General features: G+C 36.7%; 6 protein-coding genes across 7 annotated transcripts; 2 read left to right on the top strand and 4 right to left on the bottom strand.

The window, feature by feature from the left end:
• The first annotated feature begins 719 nt into the window (after positions 1-719).
• LOC106438423 (dephospho-CoA kinase) lies at positions 720-2,296 on the top strand. 2 transcript variants are annotated; one of them, XM_013879572.3, is made up of 4 exons: positions 720-1,033; positions 1,350-1,461; positions 1,546-1,691; positions 1,768-2,296. In XM_013879572.3, exons 2-4 carry the CDS (start codon positions 1,354-1,356, stop codon positions 2,201-2,203), a joined length of 690 nt encoding a protein of 229 aa, XP_013735026.2. In that variant the 5' UTR covers positions 720-1,033; positions 1,350-1,353; the 3' UTR covers positions 2,204-2,296. The 2 variants fall into 2 exon arrangements, with proteins under 2 accessions (XP_013735026.2, XP_048631862.1); XM_048775905.1 differs by having other exon boundaries at positions 782-1,033; positions 1,344-1,461.
• Positions 2,248-3,576, bottom strand: LOC106438425 (probable calcium-binding protein CML48). Its single transcript, XM_013879574.3, has 5 exons — positions 3,120-3,576; positions 2,983-3,029; positions 2,725-2,903; positions 2,623-2,641; positions 2,248-2,534 (listed from the first exon to the last, which is right to left on the bottom strand). Exons 1-5 carry the CDS (start codon positions 3,433-3,435, stop codon positions 2,424-2,426), a joined length of 672 nt encoding a protein of 223 aa, XP_013735028.2. The 5' UTR covers positions 3,436-3,576; the 3' UTR covers positions 2,248-2,423.
• A 3,834-nt stretch (positions 3,577-7,410) lies between these two features.
• Positions 7,411-11,900, top strand: LOC106438420 (U-box domain-containing protein 6-like). Its single transcript, XM_013879568.3, has 2 exons — positions 7,411-8,178; positions 10,835-11,900. The coding sequence occupies exons 1-2, from the start codon at positions 7,718-7,720 to the stop codon at positions 11,694-11,696; spliced, it is 1,323 nt and encodes a 440-aa protein (XP_013735022.2). The 5' UTR covers positions 7,411-7,717; the 3' UTR covers positions 11,697-11,900.
• A 435-nt stretch (positions 11,901-12,335) lies between these two features.
• On the bottom strand, positions 12,336-13,213 carry LOC111214063 (putative glycine-rich cell wall structural protein 1). The gene has a single exon (XM_022716074.2). The coding sequence runs from the start codon at positions 13,161-13,163 to the stop codon at positions 12,582-12,584; it is 582 nt and encodes a 193-aa protein (XP_022571795.2). The 5' UTR covers positions 13,164-13,213; the 3' UTR covers positions 12,336-12,581.
• A 1,222-nt stretch (positions 13,214-14,435) lies between these two features.
• Positions 14,436-15,032, bottom strand: LOC111214599 (glycine-rich protein 3 short isoform-like). The gene has a single exon (XM_022717574.2). The coding sequence runs from the start codon at positions 14,967-14,969 to the stop codon at positions 14,571-14,573; it is 399 nt and encodes a 132-aa protein (XP_022573295.2). The 5' UTR covers positions 14,970-15,032; the 3' UTR covers positions 14,436-14,570.
• Positions 15,033-17,417: 2,385 nt separating this feature from the next.
• Positions 17,418-20,806, bottom strand: LOC106441290 (putative F-box protein At1g46984). The gene has a single exon (XM_022717575.2). The coding sequence runs from the start codon at positions 19,546-19,548 to the stop codon at positions 18,352-18,354; it is 1,197 nt and encodes a 398-aa protein (XP_022573296.2). The 5' UTR covers positions 19,549-20,806; the 3' UTR covers positions 17,418-18,351.
• Positions 20,807-26,046: the final 5,240 nt, after the last annotated feature.

Raw genomic sequence — 26,046 nt, forward strand, 5'->3', positions numbered from 1 at the left:
ATCACTATTTGACCAGTCTGGGTTTGGATTTCGATCCAAGTAATTTACACGGTGGGTCGTAACAAATGATCAGCTCACTCCCTGGTATTAATTGGAAAGTATTCCAAATTCGGATCAAATAGTGTAGTATGCTTTCGAATTAGTCTATTTTGTAACACTAAGTACAGCCGACCGGATCAGCCGATAGGATTTATAAAAAAAAAAAGAAGGCTATTTTGACAAAAGATTTTATGTTATATATATAAAAGGAAATACATGATTCTTTTTAAAAAGAAAACGAGATTACAAAGTCTACAGCCATAACGGGTCTAAGATCAATCCTAACTCTACGGTTTACTAAATCGATGTGAACCAGTAGAACCAAAGCTGAACCGTGGCTGAGTTGGAAACCCCATCACATATTAAGATATTTATGCTTACTTATCTTTCAAAGTAAATGTATTTATGACACCATTAAAAAAAAGACACCATAACATTTATAGGCATAGAGAAAACTCTGAAAAACTTTGACAAAATCGGAAGACTATGGGTCTAACTTATGACCAAAAAATGGAAAAAAAAAATATATTTATTATGTATTTTAATTTTGCACCGCTTATATTATCAAAATCGCGGCCACCATTTAAACCCTTGATGTTCAGACCCGAACAGAACTGATAAGAGAGGTCTTATCACTTTTCTCCATTTATAGTGATGTAATGGCTCATTTTTGTTGGTTGTCTATTGGTGGAGAATGCTACTGTTTTGCCATAAATCACCATAAAAACCCTTAACTTATTTTTTAAGAAACCTAGTTTTTGTTAAAATTATTGGGCTTGGCTTGAATTGGGTCAAGGATAGTTTGTAAACCGGTTAGTTTCACTTTATCTTTTGCCATTTCAAAATCAATCAAATAAACAATTCTTCAATATGATCATCATCACTTTAGCTTTGCCTATTGTGAATTGATCATCATCATCGTCGAAGAGCTTCTAGATCGGGATTATCCTATCACCTCCGAATTACTAAATCTTTCGTTCCGATTACAGTTCAGGTCTACTCTCTGTCTCTCTTGTATTGGCTGCGTAACTGGTCGATTTTTGATTTCCGATGCATTGTAGATTTGGTTTTTTGAAACTTCATCAGATATTTATCCGTTGACATAACAGCTTTTGAGACTTGTAGCCAATTTGTTGATTATCACCTTGGCTTGATGTAACTAACTGGTCTGACAAGCCCTTTGTCAAAAAAAAAAAAAAAAAAAAAACTAACTGGTCCGACTGCTTCAAGTTTTCGTGTACGGGTACAGCCAAAACAAAAAAGTCGAAGATTTGGTTTTGATAATCATATTGGTGGTTTCTCAGTGTGAGGAGAATGAGAATAGTGGGTCTAACGGGAGGCATAGCTTCTGGGAAGAGTACAGTCTCCAACCTCTTCAAGGCTAATGGCATTCCTGTTGTTGATGCTGATGTCATTGCTCGAGTAATCTCTCTCTCTCTCTTTTAGTCTTTTAACTTTCTTGGAACTACCATTTAGAGAGGGTGTGTAATTGTGTTGTTTTTGTAGAATGTACTTAAGAAAGGAAGTGGTGGATGGAAGAGAGTAGTTGCAGCTTTTGGAGAGGAGATTCTTCTTCCTAGTAGAGAAGTGGATCGGCCAAAGCTTGGTCAGATGGTCTTCTCTTCCGATTCCAAGCGCCAACTTCTCAACAAGTAAGAAACTGAGCGTTTCCCTCTTTCGTTTTTTTTATTAGGATGGGTTTTGAAATGTCTTTCTTTTCTCTGTTAGGTTGATGGCTCCGTACATATCCTCTGGTATCTTTTGGGAGATCTTGAAAGAATGGGTAAAAGGAGCTAAAGTAATAGTCGTCGATATCCCATTGCTGTTCGAAGCTAAGATGGATAAATGGACTAAACCCATTGTTGTTGTGTGGGTTAGTCAAGAGACACAGCTCACTAGACAGATGGAGAGAGATGGACTGAGTGAGGAAGATGCAAGAAACAGAGTTATGGCTCAGATGTCTTTGGATTTGAAAAGAGGCAATGCTGATATTGTGATTGATAATAATGGCGGTCTCGACGAGCTCCACCAACAGTTTGACAAGGTTTTGTCTGAGATCAGAAGACCATTGACATGGTTTGAGTTTTGGCGTTCAAGGCAAGGCGCCTTCTCGATCCTTGGCTTGGTGACTTCGGGACTATTTGTTTGCAAACAACTCAATTAGCTCGTTGCCATTTTCTATTTTTTTTTCCTTTCTCTATGGCGCAAAGTTAAACCACTTTTGTTTCTTATTTATAATCATTACAACTTTCATTTATTTCTCTTCCACAGCTAACATTTTTTCCTAATCACCAGTTTGATTTCACTCCTAGTCGGTAACCACAAACCCCATTATCAAATGTACAACTTGAAGCTGAGATTTTTTTTTAAAGAAGATAAGACCATTAGTCATATGAGGTAATGAAGGGAATGACCATCGACATGAAAGCATCGTAAGAGAGCGTTGCGTAGCCTGTGTAACCGGGGTCCTTCTCTTTGAACTTCTCAGTCAAACTCTGATAAAATTTATAAAAAAACAACATGTGTCAAACGATTACAAGCGGCTAGATTAACGGAAATACTTTAATAGATCATAGTTCCTACCTTCACAGTCATCCCACATCTGCAAATCCAGCAGACAATGATAGTTAGTAATCCCAATAAAGAACCACAGAACCGATGAAAGACATAGAGAAAGAAACATACTCGAGGAATCTGTCAAAACAGAGGTCGACAGTGTTGCCAGTCCCATCATCAAACTGAGATAAGTTAATAAGCTGGAGAACAGAGGTTGGAAGCATGTAACCGAGATGATAGAAAGCGTCTCTGAGCTCTAATGCATTCATCTTTCCACTTCTATCCCTATCGTACCTGTCAAACATGGCCTACAAAACACCCACAATAACAGTTTCACAAAATCTTGAGGCATAGAAATGAGCTACGAGAGTATAAGGGTTCACTTACACGCCATTGAGCAAGGCAATTCCACAACTCAGCATACTCCTTAGGACCTGCACAAAGGTAGAAGAAACATGAGATTGATCAGACAACAATATAAGCTCGGTTTTTGTTTTAAAATAAATAAAAAATGAAAAAATCACCAAGTCGTAGCAGAGATTCTCCAGGGCTCTTGTAAATGAACAAGAGGAACCTAATCGTTCTGTTACTGATTCCTTCGTATCCAGAAAACGACAACGCATGCCGAAGCTCCGACTCATCGAGGAATCCGCTCCGGTTTCCGCCAGCCGACTCGAAGCTCCTCACGATGTCCGGATGCGTTTCGGGTGAAAACATTCCGGAAGATCCGAGTTGGTTCGTTGGTTGACCGTATGGATACGCGTAAGTGTATCTAGCTTCCTCGTCAACCTGCTGCCCGAACGATTCTGGAAGCTCCGGTGCTGACGGTGCGTACGCCATTGATGATACGATAAAGATTCTTGGATTCAGAAAAGTTTTTGGTTATTGCTTTTGTTTCAAATGTTTAGAGGTTAAAGAGGGACTGATTCTGATAAGATTATGATTCCACTTCTTTTTCAATTCTTCCATTTTTAAAGTGCTCGCATGTTCGATAGAATTTATTATTATTCGATTGGACGGTGAGGATTTATTCAATTTAATTGCACGGTAAGATTGAGGGCATGCTCATAAGTCATAACTCTCTTTTTTTTCTTTTTTTTTTCTGGTCAATCCATTTTGGAGTACGTGTAAGAAAACGTACAAAGAGGACAGAACCAGAGATATATTGTACAATTTTTCTAATTAACTCCAAGTGATTACATATCCCTGAAAACGTACAAAGAGGACAGAACCAGGGATACATTGTACAATTTTTCTAATTAACTCCAAGTGATTACATATCCCTGACTTTGTTCCCGAGCTACCCTGGCTAAGTTTTCACTTACCAGCATAAGCTACATTATACTGGAACATATATAAAAGACAATTTGTAAGCTAATGCAAGGATGTCTTTGATAATAGTAGCAACTTCAGTACTCCATTCATCATTTTCTTAGAAAACATTTACGTTACATGGTATGAGTATGATGCTAGGCCATACAGTTTTGACATATTATTATAAAGTTTGAAATACAAAACATAATTTATTTTTGACAATCAAATTGAAGTAGGCAGATACGTTTTTTTCTTGAATGAATGTTAAAAAATTTATTCACCAAATTTTTTTTTACATCAAGTGCTATCATTATGTATTTTTTGAATCTAGACCAATCACCCTACACCCAAAACCCAAGAAGTACTTTCTTTACTCTTTTTTTTTTTGCATAGCAGGCTAAGTTTATTCCTAACACTTTTTTTAATTATCTTCATGATCACTTGCACATGCATATGAGGTTCTCCATGTCTTCTTCTGTTTCGCTCCCGCCATATCACATGGACTGCACTTTGCAGAGCATATCGATCACAGAAAGCTTCCACCACTCCAAGCCTCTTGTCTTCTTTTGTTCCGCACCATCCATATCTCCTGAGTTCTTTCCACTTGGTTGTGTATGAGCGATTTAGAATCCCTTTCATAAGGAACTCCCAGGTCTTTGACGAGTAAGAACATTCGAAGAACAAGTGGTCCTGCGACTCCGGAAAGGAGTTACAGAGGACATATGCTTGATCCACTCCAATATTCCATTCTGCCCATAGTTGACAGCCAGCTAACCATATGATGAACGAAAATTTTGGAGTTGCTTGCGAAAACCAAACTCCATAAATCCAACTACACTCCAGCCCCTCATCTCGAACAAGCTTCCATGTTTCTTGAGTTGAAAATGAGACTTGTATCCAGACTTACATCTCCAAAGATGAGTATCAGCATTCTCAGTTTTCTGATTTTGTCTGAGTATATCAAGCTCTACTTCTATCTCATTTAGTAGGACAGTTCTATGTCGGCTTCTTCTCCGCAGATTGTGGAGAGCTTCATCAACTGTTGCTTCTCTTCGTATCCTCAAATCGATTATGTCTCTGCCCCCTAGTAAATTTGACATCACACCATCTCTGACCATCTATCATACCAAAAGAGGTGGTAAAGCCGTTCTTTATTTCGTATGTGCCGGTTTGATCATCTGCGGCCATGATGATTAATATTTTTTGGCGTTGCTTTCTAATTCTCCACAGACGGCACATACTGATTATGTACACGAATTTGATGATAAGTTATTTGAAAGATGCTTATGGAAGATCAAAGAGATTTACATGGTGATTATGCTAAGAATTTATGAAAATATGGTGTTGTCGGCAAGAACAAGGTAAGTAGAGGACACCCTAATCTTGTACCGAAATGTGTGTATGTTTGTGAATGGTTATTTTTGGTCTTCGGCCCCCTCCTTATATAAAGTATTCTTTTCTTTTTCTTTCAAGTCGGTCTGAATTTATGCCTACTTCAACTTGATTGGGCCGATTTAAAATTCAACTAGACCAAATACTGAATTCTGTTTATTCAGTTAGCGTTGTCCGAGGGATGTAAACCATCTCCAAAATGCATGGAATGATTAGTGCTTAAAGTTTACGACAATAGACCTCTGATTTATGAATTTGTTGTCTATCTTTGGATGGTGCTTTATATGAAATGAATTGTAACGACCAGATCGTCCACGGCTAATGAATCTCCTACATCCGATCACTCGGCCTGTAGACCCGATTCTATGCAACGGACGATGCATTAATTTTTTGGAAGCTCGGAAATCTTGTTTACTAACCCTGCATATAACAAATGGTTAAATGATTCTGAACATATTTAAAGTCAGAAAATGCCTATATATATATATCGAAATCTTTGTAAAAGAGAATAATTAACAAATTATCCTGCGCAACTCGCATAAAGTCATCTAGTTATTTGCTAAAAGTAAAAGTAGACTAGTTTGTGGTCATTCAACTGAACCTTATTCTTGCTGGATTTGTTTTCTAATTAGTTAGGTTTAGTGAATGCAGTTTTCTAAACAAGAAGAGTGGCAATCTTTGGCTATACCGAGGATAATTTGGATCTGACACACACGAACGTGTTTAATTAATGAAATAAGAGAAACTATGAGAGAGTACTAGTTTAGTTTTTCAGTGAAGCTAAAAGGTTGATCTGTGGTGTAACCTGATGGTGAGATTTAGAAGAGACAAAACTGTTCTTGTGCATGTGCACTATACTGACTCCTCGCTTGTCCCCTTCTTCTCCTCCATAATATTCATTCTTTACTTAATATAATCCTAATTAATGTTTTTAATTGAAATTTTTTATAACAATTCTTATTATTATTATTTTTTTTTGAAAAAGGGCTTACAATTCTTAATTTGTTACACCACTTACACATAGCCTTAGCTTGTTCTGGATCGAATCTCTGGTAATTAGTCTTTTTAAATGACCACGAGAACCGATGAAAGGTCACTATTATAATTCATTTTGTTCGAATCTTTCGTTAAAATTGTTTAGAATATTTAAATTGATCGCTGTGATTAACCAGACGATGATCTAGCGTCTTGCATCTAAAACATTGAGTTGACACATAATCGACCTTAGATAAATTAGTCCACAATCAAATTATATATATAGGAAATGTACTCATTCTACCAATTTTTAAAAACAAAAATTTGGATCTCTCACTTTTGGAACTACAAATTGCAATATCACTTGTCCAGTAAGCAAATTTGATTGCATTTGTTTAGAAGCATTAGATGATTAGTCATCTACGTAGATACAAAATGGCCGTGCAGAGCTTCTTGCTCTCGAGACTTGAAGTCCGAATACATGGAACTCCTTTTTCAAAATGAAATTTGCAGAGTTATCTAACATAGTGGCTTAGTTGATCAGATAGCACAAACTAAACAAGAACAAATGAAGAAAAAAATGGATTATGTGTGCATGAAGTTAACAAATGGGAAAGACAGATTGAGAAGCTTTTGGAATCATCTGTCATGAATTTGTGCTCGACAAACTTGAATTTGATTGCATATAATAAATAGTACTCCCTCTGTTCCTTAAAAATACATATTCTACAAAAAAAAAATTGTTTCTAAAAGATTTATTTTTTACATTTTCAATACATATTTTATCAACTAATTGCAAATTTCAAAAATCTTAGTTACACTAATTGATTTTTTATTGGCTTAAAATTATGGAAAGAAGAAAAACATAAAAATTATGCAAATTTAATGTGTTTTATTAAAATGTGTGAAAAAATTAGAATATGAATTTTTTAGGAACAGAGAGAGTAATTTATAATCTCATGAGTGCTACTGAGTACATTGAAAAATAATAGAAAATTAGGCCTAAAGAGCACTTCCCGGAGTTGACTCTCATTCATCAACCACGAGATAGGAACACCAAGACGGATCTCTTAGTTCGAGAGTGTTCATACCAAAATCAAGTTTATTAATATCATAGCTTCTATTCCTATATGGTTCATGCCTTTAATTTATTTTTAAATCATTTAATAAAGTGAATTTCTGATAGAAAAAAAAAGTTTAGGCCTAGGCGGATTTGTAGGACACATGAAGTACATAGTAAGACATTAGTTATGTAATACTAAAACTTACACTAGTTCTCTTTTTTTAATAATACTCCCCTAAATATTTTACCCGCACTAAGCATATACCATATTGGCCCCCTAAATACCTAAAGTTAGACGAACATATCATATATAAAAGACAGAGCAAAGTCCACTAAAAGGAATATATCATTTCATCATCTCTCATCTATCTATCCATCATGTCTTCCTCTCGAACACAATCCTCTTCTTCTCCCTCTTCTTCAGTTTGGCAACATCAATACATGAAGCTCCACTTCTTCAGCAGGATCCGTTCCCTTTTCAAATCCAAAGCATCATCCCGCAAACGCGACTTGCAAAGCTCAACTCAGATATCAAGAACCCAACAATATTCCGAGAAGGTGGTGGCGCCTCCAGAGATATTATCGAAACCACCTGAAGATGAGAATGAGGAGGTTGTCTTGCAGAGAACTGTGAAGAAGCTTCACTTTGGAACCTTTGAAGAGAAGGAGAAAGCTGCCATCGAGATCGAGAAACTTTCCCGAGAAGACAAGAATATTCGGAAGCTCATGGCGGAGCTCGGTGTTCTTCAGGTTCTTGTCTCTATGGTCGCTTCCGATATCTCCGGCCACCAGAGATCTGCCGTTATGGCTCTTATTCAGCTTTCTCATGGAACCTACACGTAAGTTCTTCGACTTTTCATATTTAAAAGTTCTTCTACATTTTTTCATTTAGAAAATTATTAAATGGTTCATGCGCAAGTATGACGCGCAAAAGTAGAAATAAAATTTCATATGCATGACCAAGACGAAGAAGAATTGTTAGCAACTTTGTCTTGCTTATTGTTTTGTGTATAGTAGTAATCGCCAGAGTACCCTTGTTGTGTTACAAACTTACAATCATTTAGATTAGACTTTATGCTTTAATTTTCAATCAACTTGCATTGTTACCTTTTGACGAAAAAAAAACTTGCATTGTTAGCTTTATCCAATGGTGAGTATATGGATTTACGTTTTTGGCTATATGTGAATTTTCAAATGTTCAGAGTTAGTGGTTACAACTTACATGGACATATTATCCGTATTTTTGTATTGTTTATCTTTTATTTATAACATTACAAACTGAGAGATAAATTATTTGAAAACATATATAATATATTATTTCGAGTATATATTTGGTTGACGAATCCTTGAATATAGTGATTTTTGCCGAAATTAATTATTTTGACCAAAAGTGCTGGTAAACCTAATTTTCGTCGTGGGCGATAACATTCATCTTTTGTCAACCAATATTTATTTTTGTCATTGTTATGATTTTGAAACTGATGCGATAAATTATTGTAACCAAGAAAGTGGATCCTACCATTGCGTCTTATTTGGCTCGTGAAGTATACACAACGTTTCCATCACGTGCCTCTCTTCTCTCTCTGGTTTCATATGGTCAAATATTGAGTGTTAAAAAAAGGTCACATTTTCATCATATACGATAAAACCACCATATACTTATAGATAAAATCATATAATTATTAAGTCGTATTGTGCTTGTATGTACGATATCAGTACAAATGACTTTTTAGTTAATAACTATATGAAATTAGTTTTCTTGTTTAAATTTAGTGTGCGTATGTATAATTTATATGATAAAACTTAAGAGAAAATACAAAGAACATAGACACGGAATTTAAACAAGAAACCACAATTTTTTATCCATTTCTTAGTAGATAAACAACAACGCTAAATGTCGCATTATAGTCTAATAACGAATGTTAATATACCAGTATTACAAAATTAAGAATATTAATTCCGAGTGCGTCGGAACTTGGAAGAGTCAAGAGACAAATCACGTTAGTTGACAGCCATTAGCATATCTCCAAATGGCGATTAATTTTTCTGACCAATAGATTTTAGAAAGGTAGAAAGTCATATCCCACTAACTTATGGCTTATCTGCATATACGTATGTAACTATAATGTCCAAGTTGACCAATAGAATATTACATATATAATGTATGCACAACGTAAAACGTATTATGTTTATAACTCTGTTTAACACATGAGCCATAACAAAAACATAGAAACTAGCAAAAAATGAAACGTTGCAAAGATATATGTTACATACAGTTGCATTTGAAACTGATAAGATGTAATTCTTGAGAATTTTACTTAGTTATGTTTTTTTTATAATATCCGGCAGACCGAAACCATCCATATTAGTCTTATGGGGTTTGACCACTTTGGAGTTTGGTAGATCCGGTTGCTCACAATAATAATTAGATATCTATATCGTCTGATTACACAAATGGATAAATTTGAGACATTAAATTTTGAATTCAAGAAGTTTAACACCTTTCAAATCCCGCCTTCACGCTTCTGTGGTTTTAGTTTTTTTTTTTTTTTGGTAAACATGTTAAAAATCTACTTAAACAAAAGAATCATATATGTATTGTAAATCAACCATAGTATATGAATGGATTACAAAACTAAATTGATGATATTAGAGTTGTAATTTAGCATAGTTGTAACTGCTCTGTGGTTTTAGTTATGTTACTTGAGGTTTTTTATACCCCACCAATGAATGATTTTTTGTTTCTTTCCCCTATAGTTCTATCAAAAGCCATAATCATCAACCATAATTAAAATCGACGATTTGAGCCCTGGTTCCATAACTCTATGATAATATATTCAACCACTGAACGCTCATTTGGTTATGTGCTCAATTTTTTGTTTCCATTTCTTTAATTCCTTAAATATTTATCTCCTTTTGCTTCAAAATTATTTTAACACTTCTTTAAGTTTATAAACTCCCAAGAAGAGATAGATTATAGTTTTGCACAAAGGAAGTTTATTGATTTCAATAATATAAATCGATACTAAATTTTAAATTTAGATAATGTTCAAGAGTGTAAAATCAAGCGGAAGAGATACTCAACTGAAAATTTTAGGTGATTTGTATTAAAATGACAAATCCACTGTTATTAAAAAAATAAATTTTAAAAAGTCATTTAAAATTCACTGTTATTGAACTTAACATTTCATAAAGTATTCTAAAATTCACTGTTGTTGAAAATATTTTAAGTTGTGGAGTTTTAAAGTTTTCAGGTGATTTTAAGGTGTTTGAGTAGAGTTTTGTTAAAATAATTAAAAATCAAATCCCATGATTTTAGGTTATTTTCTAGAGTCTTTTAACAAAAATCACCTAAATCTTTGCAACTTATTGAAATCATCTAAAATTCCATTAAAAATCAAATCACCTTTATATTGAATACTATCCGTGGAACAACTTAATCGAAGCAAAATCACAAAAGAAAAATTGAAACATCTTGTTTTTCTCTAACTTCAGGAACAAGGCACTGATGGTGAACGCCGGAATATGCTCAAAGCTACCTACAAATGTCGAAGTTCTCGACCAATCAACAAGATACGGGTTCGCTGAGCTTCTGCTTTCATTGTCTTCTCTAACAAGCCTGCAACTACCGGTAGCTTCATCACAAATTCTACCGTTCTTGATGGAAACGATGAACTCAGATACGACAGAGATGAAGTGCAAAGAGATATGTCTAGCGACCATAAACAATCTTAGCCTCGTGTTGGAAAACGCAGGACCGTTGGTCACAAACGGGGCAGTAAAGATACTCCTAAGTCTAATATTGGTTAAGGACTTATCCGAGAAGGCCTTAGCGAGTCTAGGGCAATTGGTTGTGACTCAAATGGGCAAAAAGGCAATGGAGAAATGTTCGGCTGTGCCCAAAAGTTTGATAGAGATTCTAACATGGGAAGATAAACCGAAATGCCAAGAGTACACGGCATATATCTTGATGGTATTAGCTCATCAGAGTTGGAGCCAACGTGAGAAAATGGCTAAGGCAGGGATTGTACCGGTCCTTCTTGAAGTTACCCTACTTGGAAGCCCACTGGTTCAGAAGAGGGCGGTGAAACTTTTGCAATGGTTCAAGGATGAAAGAAATGTACGGATGGGTCCTCATTCGGGTCCACAAACCAGCCGTGTGAGTACCGGTATTGGATCTCCAATGAGCCCGAGGTCAGGGGAAGAAGGTAAAAATGTGATGAAGAATCTGGTGAAACAGAGTTTATACAAGAACATGGAGATGATAACTAGACGAGGCAATGTAGATTTGGAAAGGGAGGCTTGTAGGCTTAAGTCTTTGATCATCAGCACAAGCTCTAAAAGCTTGACTTATTGATCATACTTTATTTCGTGCTCTTACTTTGCCATATGAAGTGATTAGAGTCTAGAGAGTGTCTTGCTCTGAAAAAGGAAATATTTATGCAAGGGAACGTAAAAAATAAAAGAAAAAAAGATAGGTGCAGTGGAAATATGGCGAATCGCTTTGAGTGTTTCTCACATACTTTGCTTTGGATATATTGAAATTAAACTTAATTTTAGATCAACCTTAATTATCAATCATGATCCAAGTATCGCTTAGTACACAAAATGAAACAGATCCAACTTCTAATTCTTTTTTCTGTAGATCTCTAAAGCTTGAAACTGTTCGAACGAGTTTTATTGATTTAATTGTTCGAAGGAGTTTTATTGATTTAATTATCCGAAAAATTTAATGGATCTCACAACCACAAGACGGAGCAGAAATCACATACGTAACTTATTTAACAAGGGCATAAGGATATCAAGATATTGATGTATCAATCTACTCGATATAAAAGGAGCTAAATTGGCCGACTCTTGCTATGTCACGTAAGAGTAAATCTTCATCAATCATAGACAAGCATTTTATGTTTAGCCACGTTTTGAAAAGCCCCATGAACATGATTAACGAGAAATGTGTATTAGTAGCGAGGTCGGGAGGTTGCGACTTTTCAAATACTTAATAAGTATTATTATATATAAACATAAAAATCACATATGCAAAAGTATTACATGAAGAACACGAATCCACTTTATAATTTTTACACAACTCAACTAGAAATAACAAACGATCTGCAAAAACTAAAGTATAACGATCATCATGGTTCCAAGAATCCAAATAATAAATAAGAGACTACCATCTTCAATCTATTTTAACCTAAACAAACCAATTAAATAATCATTAAGAAGAGAGAGACAAACACTAAAAATTAAGGATAAGGACAACTAAACTGATCGTGAAGATGAATAAGACTAAAGAATGTTGAAGGCAGGCGCCACCGCTTGGAAATCGACCACCTTGAATAGTAGTAGTCGTAGATGGTATAGTGTTTCCTCCATTTCCGTTACCGCCACCGCCACCACCCCCGCTCCCACTATCACCATCATCACCATCCCCTCTACCCTTTCCACCCTTGTTACCACCAGATCCACCGCTGCCTCCTCCACGGCTGCCGCCACCTCCGCGACTTCCACCACCACCACCGTTACTTCCACCTGAGCTACCACCTTTCGATCCGCCTCCACCACCACCGCTGCTTCCACCTGAGCTACCGCCTCGAGATCCTCCACCTCCGCCACCGCCGCTGCTACCGCCTCCTCCGGCAAGCTGTCTTCGCATGAAATCCGCAGGAAAAGATATTGTTTCTAAAGTTAAGGGATGACGTTTTTGATCAACAGATGAAAGAGTTGTTTGGCTAAGTGAATCAACGGCTGTGATCTGCGTATGAATGAGAAATGATAGAAAGAGATGCAGGACGATGCTACTACTCCTTTTGAATTCCATTTTTGTATATTTATTTGTAAGTTTAACATCTTCAATACCAAGGTACAACTGTATTTATAGTGTAATAAATCGTGTACCTTTGCAAGTCAGAGGAAGCTTCCTTGAGTCGATTGGCCACTCATGATTAGGATAAGACTTGACTTTTTTGCGTCTAAAATTTGATTTCTACTAACCTGTAACACATACTCCCTCCGTTTTTTAATATAAGTCGTTTTACAGGTATGCACGTAGATTAAAAAAATCATTAATTTCTTATATTTTCTAAACAAAAACATCATTAATTATTTACCTAACCACAATTCAACCAATAGAAAAATAGAAGATATATTACCATTGGTTATACAACATTAATTATTAATAAATTTTACATAGAAAACCGAAAACGACATATAATTTGGAACCAATTTTTTTCTCTAAAACGACTTATATTAAAAAACGGAGGGAGTAATATATTACGAAAATACAAAATACAAAAATATTGTAGAAGAAAGAGAGAAAAAGTAAATCTTTAACTCGAGATATTATGACAAATTTTATAAAATTTATTAGAATCTTAGTATATTGACTTATACAAAAACAAAACTTAGTATATTGTGAATGATCAATGCTAAATTTATTATAAAATTTAATTTTTTAAGAATGAATATAAACTTTAATAAATTATCATTTTTAAGAATGAATATGGATGACAAAAAAAAAGATAGCTTTATATGGTCTTGGTATTTTACGAAACTTTAAAATTATTAAAAAGAATTAAGATCTATTATATTATGAAGTGATTTTTGATTATGGATTCTTATGTTAAAAGTTAGACGTTTTAAAATTTTAAAATCATTAATAAATATTAATTTAGTAGTATAATTAAAATTTTGCACATAGAAAACATCGCTATGTAGACATATTCTTCTTCTTGCAAATTGTGTAAGATTTGTTATTAGTAATAAATAAATATTTCTATTTATCATATACTATAATTAATCATACACTAATATAATATGTTTAAAATATATAAATTTTAATAAATGTTGAAAACCTTGTTACTTGCATTTTGAATTTTCAATGCTAGGTATTTTTTATTCTTTCCATTTTTATCCCGTGTTAATCAACAATAAAAAAACGTTTATTCTGCAACGCTTACGGAAAACAAAAAAACCGCTAACATAAATATAACTGGAGAAATAAGAAAAACTTTTTTATAGCTTGCTCTAGCTTGGAACCGCTTTAGGAATTGTTAGTTCAATATTGATTATGTTATTTTTGAAACAGATTATATTTCTTTATTTTCAAGTAAATACTAAATAAAGCAAAACCAAGTAAGACATGGACGTATACAAAAAAAAAAGAGTTGAAATTGAAAGAACTACAAAAAGACACAAGCAACACTAAAAAAATTAAAACATTTAGAGTCTAATACATGATAACCAAACAGATCAAGAAGAAGAACATCGCTACAGAATAATGAAGGCGAGCACCACTGCTTGGAACCCGTCCACCTTGAGTATTAGTCGTAGATGGTCTAGTGACACCGACGGAGCCACCTCCGCGACTTCCCCCACCACTGCTTCTGCCACCTGAAGAACTACTTCGAGAGCCTCCACCTCCTCCACGGCCGCCACCGCCTCCTCCTGCAAGTTGCCTTCGGTTCAAATCTGCCGTAAACAATGTCGTTTCTGTGATTATTTGATGGCGTTTTAGATCAACGGATAGAAGAGAATCCTGGTTAAGTGAACCAACGGCTTCGATTTGCGTATAAATTAGAAGTGATAGAAATAAATGAAGCACAGTGCAACGCATTTTGAGTTCCATTTTGTGTTTACCAATATTTAAGCTTCGGTACCAACACAAAACTATATATACACACGATTCTTAAGTAACCGCGTTTGTGAAAATCAATCGTCTTAACATCATCTTCTCTTTTTTTTGACTATCACAACGCGACTATCACAAATTGAAGCTTCCTTGCAATAAAAGTGTTACGGCAAGAGTTGACTTTTATGATCCTTACGTGTATACTTTGATTTGTTCTAACAACTAAAAAAGATTCCATCCAGATAATAAAATAATAGATTAGATTATTTTTTTTTTTGCTAAGAAAATAATAGATTAGATGCGGGTTTATGAAAACAAAAACGAGATACATGATTGACTAACCTTTCTCAAAAAACTTCAGGAATGAACCATATTAATGTCGGACTATTCCATGATCTGTAATGTCCATCTGACTTTCCATGCGTAAGTGTGTGGCTGGAGGTTCCACCTGCATCCACTGCGTTCCCGGAAGTACTGTTTGATCTAACAAGCAACCTCTATGGTCCTACTTTTCAGCTGCATCCCGACATCATCCGAAGAAGCTCATTGGTGTCTACTGACGTTCATATTTGACCACCATGTAATTGATAATTGTTTTGGTTTACTTTTTTGTAACCCTATTTCTTTTTTATTACAACCAATTTACTGTATAATCAATGGGTGACTTAATCGAAGTATGCTCCCATTTTGATTCCCTCTCCGTAGATTCTTCTAGATCACATAAGAGATCTCCGTCTCAACCTCGCGGATCCAAACGACCCCATTGTTAGACTTTCACATCATTTGGATACTTATCTTAGTTTTTAATTGTTATTATGTGCGTGTTTTGAATCACAAGCTGCACAACAACAACAAAAAATATAAATTAATTTTGCATCGCGCATGGATTTTGCAACTAATTCGGCATCATTACCGAAATGGCAAGACTATAATTCTTCAGTAAGGGAACATCAAGCTAAAGGCAATAGAAAAGCAACTATAGGCAAGACTAAAAAGGATACTTGTGGGAGAAGGGGTTAATTTTTATTATGATTATATTGAAAATCAAATGATTAAAAAAATGAAATTTTAACAACATAATTGATCATCTGATATTATATTTTTCAAATCACATGCCAAATTAAGAAAAATACATAATCTAAACTATTAGAACAGGAGTACAAATAAGATTTGACCCTGATTTTTTTTAAATATTTATGATCTAATGCCACCGATCTAATGCCACCGATGTGTTTAGTAATTTTATCAAGACTATTAAAGCTAAACCTAAGTATTTCATTATGGTATTTATATAAATCAACTCGTGAACGTATCAATCACAACAAAGCCGGAAAATGAAGTCACCATTGACCCTCACTTTGTCTCGAAAGTCTGCCGTCGAGAAGATGTTCCAACCATCAGCAGCTTCGGTTATCTTAACCGCCTCTGAACATAGCATAGAGAGATTGGTCATTTTCTTCGTAGTTTTAGTTTCCAAGTGTAAATCTCCCTCTACTCGGTAAGAAATTTCTTGGTTTGTGTTCTTCCTAATGATCGTAGCATATCTCTAAGTTTTCTTTGCTAATTATTTAATTATTTTTCCCCTTTACTCTAATGTAATAATTGAGGGGTTTGGTTGGTTTCAGTGGGTGAACAAATCGTGCTGTTTCTTTTGTTATTGTCCAAATGATTTATGCTGAACTGTTGGTGTAAGATTAGCTGTTCTGCTGATCTCTAACGTAAATTTCATGTCTTTTTCATTTTCTCTCTAAGTTTGAGGTTAGATGATGTCTAGAAGGTTTGGCTTTGTCACAGTTTTTATTAGGTTTCCTTGGTTTGTTGCTAAGTAAAGAAAGCTTGTACCTTTTGTATCCAAACATGGAGAATCCAGAGGTTTCTTGTGATGATGAGCTGCCATTGAGCCACATAGTAGATGAGGAAGATTTTAGAAGCTATTGTGCTAATGAACAAGTATGGTCTAAGGAAAGTGATAATACAGCATAAGTAGCTGAGGATGAGGAGAAAATAGATGAACTTGGGGATGAATTCTCTGTTAAGTTGTTCTTTAAAGGAGTTTCAATAACCGAGAGAGGAGATTCAAGTTCTGGTTATTCAGGAATTGGTGTTGTATTGAAGAGATCAGGAGATTTTGAGTAGATTCAGGTCCAGAAGAAGCTGGACTTTTACGCTGAAGAGACTGTAGCAAACTACTTAGCTTTACTCTATGGTCTTACAGTAGCTTTACAAAAAAATCTCCTCTTTGTGGTTGCTGTAACAGTCTCAGAGTTTCTCTATAATCAGGCAAGTCGCTCTTTCAAATGGTTTAATTATCTATTTTGTAGCTTTGTTGTATATATGAAAATGGCTTTGCAGAAGAGTAGTGAGGAGAAGATTGAGATCCCTGTCTTGGTAGCTCTGAGAGAAAGGATGTTCAAGAAAACAAGTAACTTTGATGGGTTTGTTCTAAAGCTTGCTCTTTTATGTGATCTTGACCAAGCTCTAAGCCTGGCTCAAGTAGCGGTATGTGATCTTCAAATTCTAGAGCAGATGGTAATTGTATTGCTTGTGGTACAAGTGAAGGTTGACGTGATGGACTCTGAGTCATTCTTTTCCCAATAGGTATTGTTTTAGAATATGAGACTCTATTTTTTATCCACTGTGTTTTTGTTCTTTACAAAATTATACTGGAGTTTTTTCTCAAAAATGTGGTACAATTGTATTTTGCGTAACTTGCTTTCATTATTTTTTATGTTTCTGTCTAAATAATATATTTGTTTTAAAAATATCAATATAAAATTTGAACTTAATGTTCAACTTAAATCCCAATATTAATAGTTTAATTTCATAAAACAAAAACTTTCAAATTTTATAATTTAATTTTCACTTTACTAAGTAAATAAAATCACAATAAAATAAAAACATAATCTCATAGTTCATAAATGGACGCAAAACACATTGAATAAGACACACCATTGTCAAAAATTTATGAATCTATAACAATAACATAAACAATTATGTTTATGATAATATTAAAAGTTAAAAAGTGAATACACCCGCGCACCTCAATCATACTTGCTTATTGGCATCATCAAAACCTCACAGCTCACGAGGACTAACGTTATGTGGCTTATATATTTTTACGTAAGATTTGTTTCTCAAGTTTACGTAATCTGTAAGTGATATCATGCATATAAAAAAAAAAGCAGTAGCAGGAAAACAATAACGAGATCAATGTCGTTGAGAGTTAAGTGACAGAAAAATACACAAGTAAATCAAATAAAAAAAACTAAACATTAAGATTCAGAAATGATCAATTGAAGAAAAGACTTAAAAGTTAGAATCAAACAAGGAAACAACAAAAAAAGAGAGAAAAAAAACACTGAGATCAGCCACATATTTATTACAGAAGCATCACATTCTCAACATGGTTTGTGAAGGTTAAGATTGCTTCGGGACGATAGTGACCCATCAATACCTTCCCTTCAATTCCTTTGATCTCTACTCTTCTAACACTCTGTCTCTCTAGATTGTAGTAGAAGACATAGAATGGATGGGTCCAACGACTTCGCGTCCAAACAATTTCACCCGTATCAGTTGCCCAAATTGATCTCACGATCCAAAAAGCTGCATCTGGCAAATGAAAGATATGCTTCGACCATTTCTCCTTTTCAGGATCATCTAGAACCCATAACTGACCATTGGCACTACGATCATAGACTATGGCACCTAACTTTCCCTTGTAGTTTATTAACGTCAAGAACCAATACAACTTAGAGTTCTCATCATCTATTTGTATAAACCTAAATTTCTCATACTTAACGTCAAAGCATGCTATCACTGTATTCAAGTTGCTCCGAGCTATGTAATACAAAATCCCGTTGATGCATATCCCAGTTCCGAAATTCTCAGGAAAATGCGGAAACAAACATGCGATCTTCCTCCATGATGGTTTTCCTTTCCCTAACGTCAGAACTTGATGCTCTCTAGAGTTAGTTTGTTCTCTATACCTTGCCACAGTCATACACAAAACCTTGAGTTGATTCTCGATCGGATCATACCCTAAAAAGCTTCTCAAGTCCTTATTCTTTGCTAACACTTTAGGTAAATGTACCTGCTGGCCCGTGCTAGGGTTACATATCACAGGAACCCTTTCCATCTTTTCCTTTAACATCTTCCTATCATTTAGATAGATAAACCCGTTGGCGAGTATACAAGTTTCCTTGTACCAATCTCCAGAGAAACCCATATGATAATCTGCTATTACAACCTGCTCATCGCCATTTTGAGGCTGAGGGGACGAGAAGAAATGCCACTTGCCGCCAAATTCGAATGTGAACAGAAGACGTGGCCGAGTTGATGAACATGTCAGGAATGATTTCGTGAAATATGGATCGCAAAGTAAGGAACCCCACTGCTTCGAGACGCAACGGCATTTTGCAATGGTCTTTGTTGGTAATCTCTTGAGTATCTCCACGATGAGATCGATGGGAAGCGTCTCTAGGTTCCCTCCTACATACGTTGAGGAGGTCGTGGATGATTGTGTGCGGCGTCTGATGATCTTACAGTGATTCATTGGATTGTACTTCTCTCGGTTCATGGCAAAGTTTGTTCCGTTCTAAGAATACAATTAGGACGCGTACTGCGTACAAACTTATAGGTTTGTCAAAAAATATCGTTCTTTTTATCATGCATTAACTTTTCAAAATCTTTAACTTTAGTAATATTTGACCGTATCTTTGACTTCTATTTTATTCAACCAGTCATCAACTGAACTTCAAATTTATGTGGGAAAGATATCATCCCTTATGTGGTAAATATATAATCCCTTATATATTAAGAGAAAATCAATTTTAAAAGGTAGATTTTAATTTGAAAGTTTTTTACAGGTATGCTATGTTGAGGTGGTAAGAACATCTTTATCCCATATACTTTTCTTATTTTTATTTTAATTTTAATTTTTATTTTTTCTTATTTAAAAAAAAAATAAAAGCGCACTAATCTCGAGCCGCCACGTGTCAGTGGGGTCCGTGAACAGTGCAAAAATCACACATTATACGTTTCTTATTGTGCACACATTGTATACGGTTTTGTCCAAAATCGTGGACCCCCTACCTTTAGAGACACGATGCAGATGCTCTAAGCACCACAAGCCTTCTCACACCATGCTCTTGGTATGTTTGGCAGACATATAAATCATATGTGATGGACTTTCTTGGGCTTCTTAAGGCTTGGAATGAGTTGGGCTTGGTAGCATCCCCAATTAGATTTCTGAATTTTTTGTTTAAAACCTCATAAAATGTCCAGCATAATTTATGAGATTTTAGACAAGAGCAGTGTTTTGATCAATGTCCAGCAGGTTTTAAACAAGAGCAGGGTTTCTGAATCACTTGTCTTAAAACTCATAAATTATGCTGGACATTTTATGAACCCATAGAGCAGTGTTTTGGTCAATGGTCTGGCTGGTTTGAACCATACAAACTTATTGTTGCATTTGTTCCTTGGCCGGGATCATAATTGCTTCAATTAGTCGATATTCCTGTCCAAAAGCGTTTTGTTTAGTTATGCATGATAAGATTCCTCCGCCCTAGTCCTGGTCGACATATTTCATTTCTTAGATTTTTTTTTCAAGTCTCTATTTTAGATGTCGCTCCCCCATAAGAACCGAGAACCTTCAGAAGTTAATCAGGCTGGATATTATTGATATAGTAATTGAAGTCTATCAGCATACAAGAAAGCTTTAGATGTCAATTATGAGAATTTTGATGATAACTTCTCTAGAATTTCGGCTATAGTTTAGTAAACCGAAGCTTCTGATGCATAAGAAGAAGTTCTAGATATCGAATCAGAAGAAAACCGGATGAGAAGCCACGTCGGTGAAGTTTTGAGACTTCTAGTTAGTTTCAGCTTTATATTTACAAAACATTAGAAAAAAAAAACAGAATCAAAATAACTGCACAATTGTTAACAAAACGTAACTAAAATTGGATGACCTAAAAAAATTGGATGACTTAATATTTTAGGTCAACGTCATGTAGCACATTCATTAACTTAATAGTTCTTGGATGGTGTAAATCTTAGTATTAATTCATATTTGTTTATAAATGTTATCTTAATATCTCAATTCAAGAGGTTATCTAACCTAACCTGAAACTTATCGTTCCCAATTCCCTTTTCCCAGTAAAGAAACGCTCCGCCGTTATGGCAATTGATACACTAAATATGAATCTTTGCTACTGCCAAGTTAACAGTTGTGATTATAGTACTTTAGATTCAATCCAGAGGACCAGTCTACACTTTACTCTTATAAATCTCAATATCAAGCTAAGAAGAAAATGGTTTTCAATTCAATTGGTGGCGCAGAAAACAAGTAAACTAGAGGTTGATTCAATTTAACAAGAAGCTAGCCTAGGGTATTTCATTGGGTGTTGAGCGAGAGCCAAACAATTATTCAAGCGCGGTGCAGTGCTTTCTAGAACTCGGATCACTCAGCTGGAACACCCCACTGTCGTGGTGGTGATCTCTTTGCTGGTCGGTCCCATCATCTAACTGTCGTTGAGATGAGAAACGACTGCAAGCCTTAGAGGACAGGTCCGATCAGTTCACTTACTACCCTAATATCTACTTTCGCTGATTAGGGATACTAAGCTCATTCAATACATGTCAAGCTATCTCCTAAGCGGTTAGCTAGGCGATAAACTTAGGATCTAACATCAAGTGATCAGATTAATGAAAGCTTTATGAATAGTATGGATGAAGAATAATCAAGAATAGCTTATCTATGTTTAGCTCATATTTCAACACCCTAAAAACCCTAGGCGAGCTAGATCACTACTCAATCATGATGCAAGAAATCAAAGACATAGATCCTGAATGAAACTGCATAATAATAAGAGTAGTAAACAAGGGTTCAGAAGGTCTTCTCTATGAGAGAATGGATTCTTCTCCCTTACAAGTTGCAGATCGCAAAAGCTAATAGTTCTCTTGTAAAAAACTAGCGTAAGAAATAAAATAGGATAGATGGCGTCTTTATATGGAGGCGCCAATAGGTAGAAAAGAAATTAGGGCAACAAGGCCTTAATTCCCGAAAATAGAAGCTTCCTTATTTGTCGGGAACAACCTCGGGATCACTCCGTATGCTTGTTCTGCTAGAGAACAGTCTCGGGACTGTTCGTCTTGAGTGTTCTCCGCAAAATGTTCCAAAAGGACAGCTTCTCTTCAAGCATGCTCTCTTCATTCTTCTACCAACTCCAGACCTGTAAAAGATCAAAAAGGACTAGACTGACTCGGATTATGGACTCGAATCAATACAAAAACACCTATACAATGATGTGAAAAACACCATATATCAATTCCCCCAGACTTAGATCCTTGTTTGTCCTCGAACAAAGCAAGTATCAAGAACAGGAGAAAAGTTTGAAAGTGTGGGAACTCGCTTATTCTCAGCAACCATACTCTTACCACAAATCTCTGAACCATACAAGCAGTTGATTAGAACCACACACACTTACTGGAAACCCCTGATCGCTGTTCACAGATCGGCTCCTTACTCTACATCTTGACCTGAAAAAGCGACACTTTCGAGACCAAACTCCATTTGTTCAATTAGAATTTTCGTGAGCTTCTTGTCATGGGCGCTACTCAGGGTGGACGGTCTAGGTATGGAACAAGCTTTTTAATGGTGGAGTTGAGAGTGTTTAGGGGTTACCGATTTCTTAGAGGATGCAGGATATCGCACAAAATGGCAAGAGAGAACGGATCCATTGATGTCCACAGCCTCTACTCGTTTTTGCTCTCTTTCGAACGGTTGCTCTCTGTTCTGGAACAGTCATCAGACTGCTCTGCTTGCCCGCTTCTATGTTCTCCGAAAATTAGCCTGAACTCCTTCTTGGCTTTCCCAGTGGCTCATGTTCCCTCGAACTCATCTCCTTCTCCATCATCAAATGCCAAAAACGAAAGGTAATAATTTTTTTTTTTTTTTTTTTTTTTTTTTTTTCAAATGGCATGAAAGTAGAGATGAGGTGACGAAGAAGGAGGTAGCATGTGATTTTGAGAAGGCCACTGGTGGATCTGATTCGCATCATTCTGCTATACTTGCACGATCCATTGGTCATGGAGCAGTTGGTCCCTTGATCTGCTTGTTCTCCTTTCTGATTGAATTTCTGCAGCAGTAACGAGTAAAGGCTGCGTTGATCCTTTCCTCTCCAACCTTTTTGCACATATCTGCACATATAACACTGAGAAACAAATGCCTCAAGTTGGAACGAAGGCTAAGGTACAAGGTGGGAACTAGCTAAAGATGAGCTAGCTACTCAGGAACAGCAAGATGGATAAAAAGGATAAGAAGTCCTGAGTATAGGTCTCGTTTCCCTGATCTAGTACCCATAACAAGAAGAATTAAAGTCCAGATTAGGTTCAGATATAGTGGAGTTGAGTCTACCCAGTGTAACCTGATCGGTGGAGAACTTCTGGAGTGTCAAATGAGATAAGTCAGGGTGTTCCAGGTCCATGTGTGGGTCTTTCATCACTGCTAAGGTCACTGAATAAGAAGGTTAAAGCACGAGGTGGTTAAGAAATCATCACAAAATAAGGTCCTGATTACCACAATAAGTTTGACTGGACTGACTCGATCCTAGGGACTGACTCAATAAAAACATGGAAATCGTACAGAGTTTCTCCCCCAGACTTACTTCACACCATCCCTGGTTGTGAAAATAAATCGGAGAAGGCTAAAACACACCAAACCAAAAACAAATAGCAGGGAAATAAATAGTTCAGATGGATAAAACAAGGGAATAGGAATAGTCCGTTTGGACTCAGTCTGAATCGCCGCTGCCGGAGTGGCCGGCTGTTCTCCGGTTCCTCGGAAGTCTCTCTTCTCTAGCTGAAGTGCCCGCTGGTTCTTTGCCTGGGCGCCTTGTTCCTTGTGTCGTCTGCTCATCCTGACTTCTGATGCAGCCTCCAGTGAGTGCTCTGAGGATCCTCTTCATGAGGCTGTTGTTTTTCTTCTGGGAGTCAACCATCCAACGTCTGTAGGCGTGGTCATCTGTAACATCCGTGAGATCCTCTAGGTCGTAAGCACCATCAGCAGGTGGAGTTATGTCCTACACATCATCCCCTGCCGCATTCTCATCTGGAATTGGCGTTCGGGGGTCGACGCACAAGTGTTCTGCGTTTGGCAAGAACACTATGTTATCCAAGGTTGTGAAATCTGTTAACCCTGGAAGAGGGAGCTTGCAGTAGAGAGTGATCCCGTCCTTGTCTGTGAACTTGTATGTGCTTTCGTCGCGCAGGATGTGGCACGTGATCAAATAGGCGGTGTCAATGTGCTCAAGCTCAGGAACAACCGTGTAGGAATCCAGGTCGATGTTGAAGCGTTTGAACAAGGGTGTGAGAACACTGCCGCAGCGATCTTTCTTGTCTTCCGTTCGGACCATGGAATCCTTGCGCTCAGAGAGCATCGTGATGAGAAGGAATCCAGGGTTTGTTTTCATAGTCTGTATCGGTATGACTCTGTCTCTACGGATCTCATCCTCGATGCCGGTGTATAGAACCTGCAGCTCTCCGTTTGTGACCTTGGAGGTGTGTTCCTTTGCGAATAGGATGTTCGAGACGATCTTGGCAATGATACGCAGAGTGGGGTTTCGGATTTGTGACTGATAAGCCTTGCGAGAAGTGAACTTCCCTGAAAAGTGCTCGATTTTCTTCCTGCAAGTTAGTTTTTTTTTTTAGAAATAAAAGAAATATTTACACTCACCAGTGGGTTGCCTCCCACCAAGCGCTTCTTTTCAGTCACTAGCTTGACTTTTGTGAGCCGATTAGGCTTGAAGGGGATCACTTAAGGGTATTTCTACACCTTCAGCGATTGTTATATCAGCAAGGTAAGGCTTGAGGCGCTGCCCATTAACAACAAATTCTCCTCCTCTTGTGTCCAGCAACACGACAGCTCCATAGGGGCGAACCTCCTTGATGGTGAAAGGTCCTGACCACCTGGATTTTAGCTTTCCAGGGAACAGCTTAATCCTTGAGTTGAATAGTAAGACCTGATCATTCGGAGCAAAGCTTCTGCTGATGATCCGTTTGTCATGGAATGCCTTGGTTTTTTCTTTGTAGATTTTGGAGCTCTCATAGGCCAGATGCCTAATCTCTTCCAACTCATGGATCTGAATTGTTCGCCTCTCCTTAGCAGGTTTGATATCGAAGTTAAGCAGCTTAACAGCCCAAGCTGCCTTATACTCAAGTTCCACAGGTAGGTGACATGCCTTGCCATAGACCAGATGATAGGGAGTGGTCCCTAATGGGGTCTTATAGGCTGTTCTGTAGGCCCAGAGAGCGTCGTCAAGCTTGATGGACCAGTCCTTTCGCGTGGTATTGACTGTTTTCTGCAGAATGTTCTTGATCTCTCTGTTGGAAATTTCCACTTGGCCACTCGTTTGAGGATGATAGGCGGTTGCAACCTTGTGTTTCATGCCGTTCTTGTTCAGTAATCCTTGGAACACTCTGTTGATGAAGTGAGTTCCACCATCGCTGATAACCACTCTAGGTACTCCAAATCTTGGAAAGATGATGGAGGTGAACATCTTGGTTACAACTCGTGCGTCGTTGGTCGGACTAGCAATTGCTTCTACCCACTTGGAGACATAGTCGACTGCAACTAGGATGTACTCGTTTTTGTGAGAAGGTGGGAAAGGTCCCATAAAATCTATCCCCCAGCAGTCGAACACCTCAACTTCCAATATGTAGTTCTGGGGCATCTCATTCCTTTTGCTGATACTGCCCATTCGCTGGCATGCATTGCATCTGGATATGAAAGCGTGAGCATCTCTGAACATTGTTGGCCACCAGAATCCCGCTTGGAGAATTTTGGAGACTGTTTTGAATGTGGCGAAATGTCCAGCGTAGGAAGATCCGTGGCAGTGGTGTAGGATCCCTGGAATTTCAGCCTCCAGAACACATCGTCTGAAGATCCCATCCTTGCATTGTCGGTATAGATAAGGCTCATCCCAGAATTAGTGCCTTGCCTCTCTTAAGAATTTCCTCTTCTCGTTCCCCGTGAACTTCTGAGGCTCCTTTTCAGCAGCTAAGAAATTTGCAATCT

The sequence above is a fragment of the Brassica napus genome, chromosome A3 (genome assembly GCF_020379485.1).
Source record: "Brassica napus cultivar Da-Ae chromosome A3, Da-Ae, whole genome shotgun sequence".
NCBI classification, from domain to species: Eukaryota; Viridiplantae; Streptophyta; class Magnoliopsida; order Brassicales; family Brassicaceae; genus Brassica; species Brassica napus.

Excerpts from the sequence above, each read along its gene's own strand:
- LOC111214599 (XM_022717574.2), bottom strand. The coding sequence starts at position 14,969 with ATGGAACTCAAAATGCGTTGCACTGTGCTTCATTTATTTCTATCACTT.
- LOC106438425 (XM_013879574.3), bottom strand. The coding sequence starts at position 3,435 with ATGGCGTACGCACCGTCAGCACCGGAGCTTCCAGAATCGTTCGGGCAG. Across the intron at positions 3,030-3,119 it reads AGAATCTCTGCTACGACTTG|GTCCTAAGGAGTATGCTGAG; the intron begins GTGATTTTTTCA and ends ACCTTTGTGCAG. Across the intron at positions 2,904-2,982 it reads ATTGCCTTGCTCAATGGCGT|GCCATGTTTGACAGGTACGA; the intron begins GTAAGTGAACCC and ends GGTGTTTTGTAG.
- LOC106441290 (XM_022717575.2), bottom strand. The coding sequence starts at position 19,548 with ATGAACCGAGAGAAGTACAATCCAATGAATCACTGTAAGATCATCAGA.
- LOC106438420 (XM_013879568.3), top strand. The coding sequence starts at position 7,718 with ATGTCTTCCTCTCGAACACAATCCTCTTCTTCTCCCTCTTCTTCAGTT. Across the intron at positions 8,179-10,834 it reads CTTTCTCATGGAACCTACAC|GAACAAGGCACTGATGGTGA; the intron begins GTAAGTTCTTCG and ends CTCTAACTTCAG.
- LOC111214063 (XM_022716074.2), bottom strand. The coding sequence starts at position 13,163 with ATGGAATTCAAAAGGAGTAGTAGCATCGTCCTGCATCTCTTTCTATCA.
- LOC106438423 (XM_013879572.3), top strand. The coding sequence starts at position 1,354 with ATGAGAATAGTGGGTCTAACGGGAGGCATAGCTTCTGGGAAGAGTACA. Across the intron at positions 1,462-1,545 it reads ATGCTGATGTCATTGCTCGA|AATGTACTTAAGAAAGGAAG; the intron begins GTAATCTCTCTC and ends TTGTTTTTGTAG. Across the intron at positions 1,692-1,767 it reads AAGCGCCAACTTCTCAACAA|GTTGATGGCTCCGTACATAT; the intron begins GTAAGAAACTGA and ends TTTCTCTGTTAG.